The following is an 11,529-nucleotide window of genomic DNA, read 5'->3' as shown; positions in this document are numbered from 1 at the left end:
TGAGAGCAAAAAGATTATTCTTGGGGAGTGAGCAACAAGACCATGCAGTATGAATTGGGGGAGTTTCCCAAGGTGTGTTGGAATACCCTCAAACTGAAGAGGTATAGAAAAGAGTGGTATACTTTCTGTTCTTTGCTTTTTATATGGCTTTAACACAAAAGTAATATAAAATAGGAATATCTATGCTACTATTAGGGAAAACAAATGAGAAAATATAGAAGGAAGCTCTGAAGAAAAATATAAGGCACTGTTAAGAAAAAGAGACTGCTAAATGAGTATCATCAAATTTATTTAAGCAAGAATCCGTCTTTTGACAAGATGTGCAATACAGTGATTTAAATACATAACAATCCTTATGTTATCCACATTCCCACATACTCAAGAAACAATGCTCAGTGGTCTTTCCAACTTTCCTTCTTGAATAAGTTTTTCTTTCTTGTCCTATAAAGAGGGGAAAAAAATGTAAATCAAACATACAAATATACCCTAAAACAAACCAAAACACAATTAAAAAAATTTTTTTTAATCTCAAAGATAGGTATATAGATTTCAATCCACAAACTAAGGTTTGAAAATTTATAAACTTAATCTCAGACACCCTGAGAATGGTCTGGAACAGAAGGACAATTACAAAGTCAGCAAGGGATAATCAGAAACTTCTCTCCTCATTGGTCTTATTATATCTCTATTTGTACCAACTAGTAGCAATGATTTAACAATCCCTACCACCCACAACATTAGACACACAAAAAAAGAAGCTAAACAATTTTTAGTGATAAATCTACATATCTTCCTTTAGATCTCCAAATCATTGGTACTTTAATATATCACATTACCAGAATTTAATGAAACCTAATAGCCTTCCTTCAGAACAGAAATTTTGCTCTCCTAGCCCCTGGGACTCATTAAGGGTAATGAAAAATTTTGAGAAGTAATTTCAGAGCTACACTTAGGTGGAGAGTAGATTTTGGGAGGTGTCACAATAAGGTATCTGTAAGAGTTAAAGAGCAGAATGAAATTCTGAATTACTAGATATTTAGAGGATGTGGTACCCTGATTAAAGTGATGTTTCTGTTAATATGGAAAATTAGGTAATTGTCAAAAATTTGTCTAAACCTATAAATGCTATTTCTTACCTTTAAAACACTATGATTGGGGACACCTGGGTAGCTCAGTGGATTGAGAGCCAGGCCTAAAGACAGGAGGCACTAGGTTTAAATCTGGCCTCAAGATACTTCCCAGCTGTGTGACCCTGGGCAAATCACTTGACCCCCATTGCCTAGCCCTTACCACTCTTCTGCCTTGGAACCAATACACAGTATTGACTCCAAGAAGGAAGGTAAGGGTTTAAAAAAAAAAATCCACTATGATTGGCATTCTGATGACTGAACTATTATTCTGAAAATCAATTCAAATCTTATGGAACAAGAAATCCTCAAAATATAAGCCTTCTATACATTATTCTCAATCCATTCACTGCATAATGAAAGCAACTAATTACAAAAAAAATTATGGGAAATATATCTGAATTCAGCAGCAAAAGTGTTAAACCTATCATGTGTGACAAGGAAATCACTTTAAAAGACTGATATATATTAATTTAAGGTCGCCAAGGAATTCAGCTATGTAATTCCTAAATGAAAACTCAAGTCAGCCGTCAGCCTTTTATAGAGTTTAATTACAAACAGGAGGAAGAAAGGAATTAGAGAGAGAGAGAGAGAGAGAGAGAGAGAAAGGGGAAAGAAAGGAATAGGGCTTAAATACCCCCTCTGTTTAGGCCCAAGCCCTTAGATAGCTGGGGCAAAGAAAGGAGATCAGTCCCTATTACTCACGTGACCAAAATGGAGAAACAGTCTCCGGGGCCCCCACCTTCAGCTTCCTTCAGAGCAAGCTTCTCAGAGCACCTCTCCAACCACCCCTCAGTCCTCAGACCCCTCTATCTTTAAGGAAAACATCCAAGTTCCCTCCCCTCAGTTCTCACATCTACCAATCACTGTCCATCATTTTCCCTGTGCCAATGGTGGCTCTAGCTTAACCCAGGACCGCCCAGAGGTCTGTGGCTTTGCACATGTCTGTTGGAGGTCATATTCTCAAATAATTAAATCTTGATCCTTTGCTGCAGCCCTTCCTAAATCCTGTTACCCTGAGTAGGGTAGAGATTGGAATAATTAAATTTTGATCTATGCTGCAGCCCTTCCTAAATCCTGCTAGGACTGAGTAGGGTGGAGATTGCAATTTCCAAGACTTGGTTCTGTCATTCCAAGTATCTCCATTGTATCAATTCTAAAATCAATCATGACTCAAAGAAATTCCTGTTCTATGCCTAAGCATAGGTCAAAGTCCTTTCCATTGTTCAGCAAAAGGTTTCTGTCCTAAAGTAATCTTAAGAAGGGAGGAGGAGGAACCTCCCATGCCAATGGGGTTCACATTCCAATAGCCAAGACCCACTATCAATAGGAAATTTTTCAAGTATGAAATTTCCCAATGGTGAAATTTCCAACATTTATAAGTCTAAGAAATTTTAAGGTTTACACATGCTGGGATCAGGGATGTATGGATCTTGAATTTTGAGATCCCGGATCTTGAATTTTGAGATCCCCCCACCCCCACCAGGGTAGAAACGCAGTTTCTACCCTGGATTTGTACTAGCATTTAGGGGCTCTTATTACGCCTAACTGCCTCTCTCTGTCAGCATTCTGGCTTTGCCCTCCCTCCCTCCTCCTTTCCCCATTAATTAATTGATTCTTAAGAGTGACTAACACAGTTATATATATTAAATATATAAGGAATTAGAAACATCTTAAAGAAGTAAAGTGATCACAGAGAAATATCTGATAGTTGCAGGCAAATGTATTCTATTAATTTAATGGCCTTTCTTTCCTAAGGGTCATCTTGATATCTACCAAAGACGAAACTAATCCTCCTGTCAACTTGCCCCCTCCAGGATTAGATAACCCTATCAATGGCTAAGAGAAGAATCTAATTAATGGCATATAGACTTCTCTTATCCATCAACCAAGGAAAAGATTTTTGCTTTCAAAGGGAGGGAGGGAAGGGGATCACATAGCTGGGGAAATCAGAAAAGGCCTCATGTAGAAGATGGTGCTTGTAAGCTCTGTGAATGGAGCTATGGTTTGGGAGTACAGGAGTACAGAACACAGGCCCTCCTATCTCCTTCCTTCTCCTGATCTGGAAAGAACTAAAAGAAATACTTTCTTCTAATGGGATTGACATTATTCCTTTCCATAATTCCTTTCTGCAAGAGTCAGGAGGAAAAATTGAGGAATAGTAAGGAACTGGAATAGAACAAAACCAAAGTCCTAAAATAATCTAGAATTAAAGCTCAATGACCTGACTTTTCCCTAACTCAAGATTACAGACTGCCTTAATCTGATCAGGAAAACAAGGATGCCTCAGAAAAGGAGGGAATCCACATAGCCTCACAAATTGGCACTCAAGAAAACTATCATTATGCTTCATGTTATTTGTTTTGTTTAACCATTCATATTGCAATACTGCTATTTTCTTTGGGCAGCCAGATGGCAAAGTTGAAAAAAGTGTGGGCCCTGGAGTTGGGAAGACTCACCTTCCCAGGTTCAAATCCAGCTTTAGACACTTAACTAGTTGTGTGACCTGAGAGTCATTTAACCTGTCTGCTTCAGTTTCCTTATCTGTCTGTCAAGTTATCTGGAGAAGGAATGGGCAAACTACTCCAGTATTTTTGCCAAGGCCCCAAATGGAGTTACAAAGAATTAGATACAATGGAAAAAAAAAGCTGAACAAAAGGTTCAGAAAATCAGCTATACTATGGGTTAGGTAATATTTAACAATTCAACAGGAAAATGATTTCTCAATTCTAAACAAGTGATCTGCAAAGGAATTAAATTTGGGGGTTTCCTGGTCTATAGATTTAAAAGTCAATGGACATTCAGCTAAGTGCATATTTATCCCCATGTATACCCAAAGGGCTGCTTATTGATTTTTTTTTTTAAATCCCTAATATCAGCTAATTTATAATTTCTCATAAAAGTAGAATTCAAGGGGGAAAAGGAGCTTGTTAATCAATCACTTTTTTACTATGCTTATAATCTGGATGCTGTGTTGTGGAGTGAGTCACACAGTTGACTGGTAGACTTCACATTCTGGGTTGATATGCTTATGTAGTCTTGTTAGAGGTTAACAACATACTCAATTAACTATTGAACAACTCAACATGCATTTATTAAAGTAACATTACACTCTATGACTTACCCTATCAGTTTTAAAAACATAATACCAGAAGACAAGGGGGCCAATTCCAAACAGAGCACCTAAGAGTGAGGTCTTGGGGGTGGGTCTGAAATTGGGGTAGATATTTGCTGTTCTTGCATAAGTCCAACGAAGCAAAGCAGGATCTTCCTAAAATTAAAGAAAGAACATAAAAATTTCCAAACTGGCTCAGAACAATTTCCATCTAGCCTCCTAAGATGTTATCCAAATAGATCAGGAATTTAACCCATAATATATCTAAAATCTTTTCTGAAAAAATATGTGCATCTCATTCATTGGTTTCTAAAGTTAGCTTGCAACTTCTTGGGATGAGCTCCACATTCTTGACCATTCAAAGTACAAGATTTCCTTTCAGTACCTTTAAGATTACTTTTAATTCAAGCATTGTCTCCTAGCTTTTGATGACTAAGCAACTATTCACCCACTTCACACTTATTTTACTGTTTTACCATTATACACAGCCCCTTTATCTTTCTAAGGCAAAAGCCCCATTTTTTTAGTCTTTTCTCCCTGGCACATATTATTTTCCACTTCATTAGATATTTCCTAAGTTTCCTAATACAATTCTTGGTAATATGTGATATGATAAAATGTTGTTAATAAAACAACCTTAATGTCTGTTGTTTTGATTGGTGAACATTACTCTAACAAAGTGGAGCAAACAATTACATATAATTACAAGTGCTGGATGTAAACATTTTATTCCCGCATGCCTTCATAAGTAATTGTTTCACTTGACTGACAGATAAAATAACCAGTTTCCTGATGTAGAACATTTGCAAATTAACTGAATGTGGAAATAAACCCTTTTAAAATTTAGTCTGTGTCCCTCTGATTTGTTTACATACTTATGTAGAATATGTGAAATGTTACAGCTTTGTTTAACACAAGAATGCAGATTTTATAGAATGAAAATCATTAAATCAATTAATCAATGAAACATTCATTAAATGCTTATTATCATTTTCTCCTACTGGGAAAAAAATAAAAACAAAACCTTTGGAATGAATAATCATAGTCAAAGCAAAACAAATTCCCACATTGGCCACATCAAAAAAATATGTATCTCAACCCTTACCCTAAGTCCATCCCTTCCTCTGACAAGAGGTGAGTGGCATGCTTCACTATTCTTCTTGGAGCTATGATTGGTTAGTGTGTTTATCTAAGCTCTTAAGTCTTCCAAAGATATTTCTCTTTATAACTCTGTAAATTATTCCACTGGTTCTGCTTATTTTACTCTGCATCAATTCTTACACATCTTCCCAGGTAACTCTGAAACCATACCTTTTTTATCATTTCTTATAGAATAATAGTGTTCTCGTTACATTTATATACTCTTAATTTGTTCATTCAGCCTCCAAAGTTTTTGTGCATATGGCTCATTTTTGTCCCACTTTGATCTTTTTAAAGTATAGGTCTGGGGGCAGCTGGGTAACCCAGTGGATTGAGAGCCAGGCCTAGAGACGGGAAGTCCTGGGTTCAAATCTGGCCTCAGACACTTCCCAGCTGTGTGACCCTGGGCAAATCACTTGACCCCCATTGCCTAGCCCTTACCACTCTTCTGCCTTGGAGCCAATACACAGTATTGACTCCAAGAAGGAAGGTAAGGGTTTAAAATAAATTAAGTATAGGTCTATAGCAGTATTGTTTGGTCAGAGTGTATAACAGTTTAGTAACTTTTAGAGCATGGTTCCAAATTGAAAAACTAGAGATTCTAAGAAGCAGAACAAGGATCATTCTTGGAATGGGGAGAGAAACTCAATCTAGAAAGACCAATTAGAAGCCTATTGCAATAATCTAAGCAAGAAAAGTAATAAAGATCTAACCTAGTGATCACTGTGTGAGTAAAGAAGGAGACTTATATAGGAGATGTTACATAGTAATGACAAGATTTGACAATGGACAGGATAAGAGGGGTGAGGGCAAGGTAATAAGGCAAAACCAACAAGAACTGGGAAGATGGTGGCATTTTTAAAAATAATAGGGAAGTTTGGAAGAACAGAGAGTTGAGGTGGGAGTGGGAGAGAAAATAATTGAGTTCTGTTTTAGACATGTGATTGAGATGCCTACAATAAATCTACTAAGACATCTAAATAGGTAGTCAGTAATGTGAGAATGGAGTTCAGGAGACTAGGGTTGGAGTTATAAATCTAGGAATCATCTGCTTAGAGACTAAACTCAAGGGAATTGTTGAGAAAATGAAATGAGAGTATATAGAGAAAAAGATAAGATGGACAAGAGTTAGTATGACATTGATGAGGAGATGTAAGAGGAGAACCAAGAAAGCAGTGTTAGAAAATCATAGAGAAAAAAATATACAAAAAGAGAAGGTAATCAGCAGCACCAAATGCTGCCAACAGATCAAGAGGGATAAGGGCTAAGAAAAGGCCAGATCTTTGACAACTTTGGAGAGAGCTATTTCAGTTCAGCTATTTCAGATGAGGTTGAAAGCAGGTTTGCAACAAACTGCAGAAGGTCAAATTAGGTCTGCCTAGGAATTTAAATTTAATCCAAAAAAAATTCATCTTTTTGGAGAATAACTAGAGCACTGATGTAATGGAATATTCCACATTCCCACTAAAAAAATTAACTTATGTATTCCTTGATTCCTTACAATCCAAGTAGTATGGTAGAGAGGATACTGTACTTGTATTTAGTAGCTAGAAAGACCATGGTTCAAATCTTGTCTCAGATGCTATCTGTGCGACTTTAAGCAAGTCACTTAAAATCTCTATGCCTCAGTTTCCTCATCCATAAACTAAGGGTCTTATACTTGATGCCCCCTGATGTCCGTTTCAGCTATAAATCTACAAGTCATGATCTTATAAAGTTGCCATGTCATCTCTGGAGTTGGGTCAAATTAGTAGCTTCAAGATGGCATCCTCAAAAGATAGTCAGTATAGACCTTCTAAGAAATTTTGAAAATATCCTCTGTAGTACTATAAATAAGTAAACTCCAATTTTCATAATCTTGATAGATCATGAAACTGCTAGGCTTGGGTTTTAGTAAAATGAAGCACAAATGCTATGGTATACATGGGATAAATATACTATACACATATATATTTTTTAAATTTGCATACACAAAGCAAATATCCTTAAATATCTTACTAGTGATAAGAAGGGGAAGTAAATGTATTCAGGAGGATCCTTGATTCCAAAGCAATGATACCTAAAAAAACAAGTACTACTATGATTTGTTGAACATTTTTCCTATAACTACAATAGGATATAATGTAAGCTATTCAATTTGAGTTTTAGAACTGCATGGGTATTTCCCCAAACATCTCCTTTCTGAAAAGGATTTCTTCTTCCTAAAACTAGGAAACCAGTAGGACCCAGCTGCCACAGGAATTCAGATACATTAGTTCTCTCTCTGTTCAACTCTCAATATGCCTGGGTAGGTCATTCCAGGTAGGGGAGGCAATGAAGTGTAATAGAAAAAAACACTGGCCTTGGGAGCCAGAAGGTCCAGATTCTAGTCTTGGCTCTGACATTAACCCTTTCTATTGTTCAGTTGTGTCCAACTCTGTGATCCCATGGACCTTAGCATACCAGTACTGTCCATGGGTTTTTCTTGGCAGATAATAAATTGGTTTGCCATTTCCTTCTGCAGTGAATTAAGGCAAACAGAGGTTAAGTGACTTGCTCAAGATCACAAAGCCAGTAAGCGTGTGAGGCTGAATTTTAACTCAGATCTTTCTGACTCCAGACCAGCAATTCTATCCACTTTGCCACCTAGCTGCCTCCTACTAGTCCTATAATGTGGAAATTGCTTCCTCTCTAAACCTCAGTTTTTTCATCTGTAAAATAGGAATATTTACACCATCTAACACACTCAGTTGTTAATAAGAATGCATTTTATTAACTCAAGTTATAAAATGTGTTATTACTACTACTTTGACAATCCAGGTCTGTTTCTCCCCCTACATAAGTGGAAAGGTATGCTACCTTCCTGACTTCAGAGGTGACCCAGAAAGTCTGGAGGATGAAAAAAGAACTTTGGAAGGAGCAGACGGCATAATACAGTGAAAAGCACCTGCCTTGGAGATAGAAGACCTACTGTAGGCTAAAGTCCTGGTTCTGTCACTTTATTTATATCATTAGCAAGTCACCTCATCCTGAGAGCTGAGTTTTCTCAACTATAAAGATGAGGGGGAAATTTCAGATAACCTATGGTCCATCCTTTCTAATTCTTATATTCTATGATTCTATACCATCTGTAGGATAGTGAACACTATCTTTTTTTTATTTTTGCAACAGAAAACATGATAATAACTATTTTTATAAGCAATTTAAGATTTATACCCCTCCCCAAAACCAGTAGTCTTAAGTGCTATTATCTCCACTTTACAAGTGAGGAAACTGAGGCTCCAGGGGTTGTAAACACTTGCTTAAAGTTGACATGTCTTAGTGGACAGGTGAAATTTGAAGTCAGGTAAGCTAGGTTTGAGTCTCAGCTCTGATATATATATACATATATAAATAATGCTTTGCACACTTTAAAGTGCCACATAATACACATTAGTTATTATTAATAGTTATAAGCTAAATTTCCAATCTAAGCTTAGGTTTCCTCATCTGCAAAACAGGATGAACCTATTGTATGTACCTCCCAGGTCTGTTCTGGGAATAAAATGAGACATTTGCAGGATGTCCCAAAAAAGTTTTACTGCAATTACTTTTAGGCTAGTAAAGCTTAAAACTAGCCTAAGATTTTTGGGATACCTTTTACTTTATAAGGGGGTAGCTGGGTGGCTCAGTGGATTGAGAACCAGGTCTAGAGATGGGAGATTCTAGGTGCAATTCTGGCCTCAGACATTTCCCAGCTGTGTGACCCTGGGCAAGTCACTTAACCACCCATTGCTTAGCCCTTAGGACTCTTCTGCCTTGGAACCAATATATAGCATTGATTCTAAGACGGAAGGCAAGAGTTTTAAAAAATTAAAAATAAAAATAAAATAAAATAAAATACTTTATAAGCACCAGCTATCAGGGGGTAAAGTGCTGTTCTTAGAGCCAGAAGGCTGAAGTTCAAATACAGGATCAGATACTCACTATTTCTACAACCCAGAGCAAGAATCATTTAACCTCTTTCAGCCTCAGCTTCCTAATCTGCAAAATGGATATCAAAAGCCCTAAGGGCATTAATGCCTAACAGCCCAGTTGATAGGTTTAAATGAGATGGTGGACATAAAATCATTTTGCAAAATTCAGAATGCTTTAGAAGTCAACAAACATTTTATTAGGTACCTACTATGTCACTGCTAAAGTCCATACAGACCTCTGAATCACTTTAAGAGTGATAAAATTAATAGGACTATAGGTACTGTACTAATTTGATTCAATACAAAAACCAACGTTTCGATTACTATTGTTGCTCAATCATGTCTCACTATTCAATGAATCTATAAACCACTTTCCATGGTCTTTTCTTGACAAGGATACTGGAGTGATCTGGCATTTCCTGTTCCAGTGGATTAAGGTAAAAGGAAATTAAGTGACTTGTCCACAGTCATACAAGTTACTCAAATGTGAACCCAGGTTTTCCTCATTCCAGGCCCAGCACTCTATCCACTGAACCATCTAGCTGCCTCCCATGTGTCAGATACTGTGCCAAATAAATTCAATAAATATTTGGCAAAAAGAGTTCCTGCCCTCGAACTAAAATGCCAACATACAAAACAAGATATAGGGTGTTCCGAGTCTTTTTGTTCAGTCTCAAGCTCCTAAAGCACACAGACACAGGGTAACGTGGGGGTGATCTCAGTCATTATCACCATTATTCCTCCTAAAAAGCGCAGGTCTAGACGTGGAGAACAGGTCTCTTTCGATCCTCAGGGTCAAACAGTGCAGGCCTTCAAGGCCCTGCAGGTAGAAGGCTTAAGGTCAAGACCGGAGGCCCCCCCGCCCCGTACCCCGTGACCTGGCACCGCCCCCACTACTCACGATGATCCCCCGGCGGTGAGGGTTGTCGTATTGCAGAAGGTACTGACGCTTGAGACGGGAGCGGATGGCTAGCCGCTCGACCTGCGCCCGCCGGACCTCGGGCGATAAGTCGTACTCGGCCGGATCGAGGGTAGGGGGCAAGGTGGCCAACCTAGAAGGGACGTACTCCGGCATCTTGGAAGCCCAGCTAAGAATGAGCGCCTGCGCAAACACTAAAGCTCCGCCTTCTGTCGGAAGTTCTGCGTCCTACTGCGCATGAGTCCCAGACTTCTCAGGGCTTTGACCTTAGCGTCCGGGTTTAGAAGTTTCGGTGGGTTGGACTAAGCCAATAAGATCTTGGAGTTCTTGTCTCCTCCTTTCGTTCTCTACACCGCCCCTTTCCCTTGTGGCCTCGCGCGTATGCCTAGTTTACGCTTGCGTGGTGGTATGGTGTGCATTTTTTCTGTTCTTACCAGCGCGGGTGAGGGATCGAATCCCATCTTTCACAATTTCCTACCTTTGCAGGATTCTATTTCTGGCAAGGGTCTTCTGGCACGCGCCGAATGACCCACTGAGTGCAGGGCTGTTAAATTGTCAGTGTAGTCTAAAGTCAGCAAATACTAAGACTCAGGTCTTGATCCTTGAGATTGTTTAGATTCAAGAAAACAGTGGAGAAAATGTTATTAATTCAGATAATATTGAAAAGTGTGTTCTGCGTATTTTTTGAGAACCGATTGTTTAAAAGCACTTACCAGCACACCCCTGCCTAGCGCTTGCTAGCTCTGTGATTTTTATTTTATTTAATTTTCGCTTTTTCGGCAAATCAATTTCCTCTATCCATCGATTTCCTCACTTGTAAAATAGGACTGGACTAGATGACTTCTGAAGTCCCTTCTAAATCTATGAACTCATGATTTTAGGATGTTCTATTGCTTGTCATATCTAATAAAATGAAATGCATCAACAATAATACTTTGTCCCAATGCAGTGTTTTACTATCTACTTTTCAATCAGCAACCAGCTGATAAATATTTATTGAGTATCTAAACTTACTTGGGGCTGTGAATGCAAAGGCAAAAATGAAGTATGCTCTAGTATGCCCCCTCCCCCCCCATCTCTCCCTTTTAAAATCTATAGCTGCCTTCAAGTCCACATCAAAGACTACCTCCCAATCTAGGAGATTGTGGTACATTGGATAGAGTGCCTAGTCTGGTGTCAGGAAGGCCTGAGTTCAAATGTAGCCAAAGACTCTTACTAGTTGTGTGTCTTTCAGCAAGTCACTTAACCACTGTCTGCCTCAGTTTCCCAAGCTGTAAAATAAGGATAACAGCA

General features: G+C 38.3%; 1 protein-coding gene across 1 annotated transcript; it reads right to left on the bottom strand.

Annotated features, from left to right (window-relative positions):
• Positions 1–272: 272 nt before the first annotated feature.
• Positions 273–10,535, bottom strand: NDUFB4 (NADH:ubiquinone oxidoreductase subunit B4). The gene is made up of 3 exons (XM_001370843.3): positions 10,219–10,535; positions 4,252–4,398; positions 273–441 (listed from the first exon to the last, which is right to left on the bottom strand). The coding sequence occupies exons 1-3, from the start codon at positions 10,390–10,392 to the stop codon at positions 379–381; spliced, it is 384 nt and encodes a 127-aa protein (XP_001370880.1). The 5' UTR covers positions 10,393–10,535; the 3' UTR covers positions 273–378.
• Positions 10,536–11,529: the final 994 nt, after the last annotated feature.

The sequence above is a fragment of the Monodelphis domestica genome, chromosome 4, assembly GCF_027887165.1.
Source record: "Monodelphis domestica isolate mMonDom1 chromosome 4, mMonDom1.pri, whole genome shotgun sequence".
In the NCBI taxonomy this organism is placed as follows: domain Eukaryota; kingdom Metazoa; phylum Chordata; class Mammalia; order Didelphimorphia; family Didelphidae; genus Monodelphis; species Monodelphis domestica.
The sequence above is the reverse complement of the archived record's forward strand: the minus strand, read 5'-3'. Positions and strand labels throughout refer to the sequence as shown.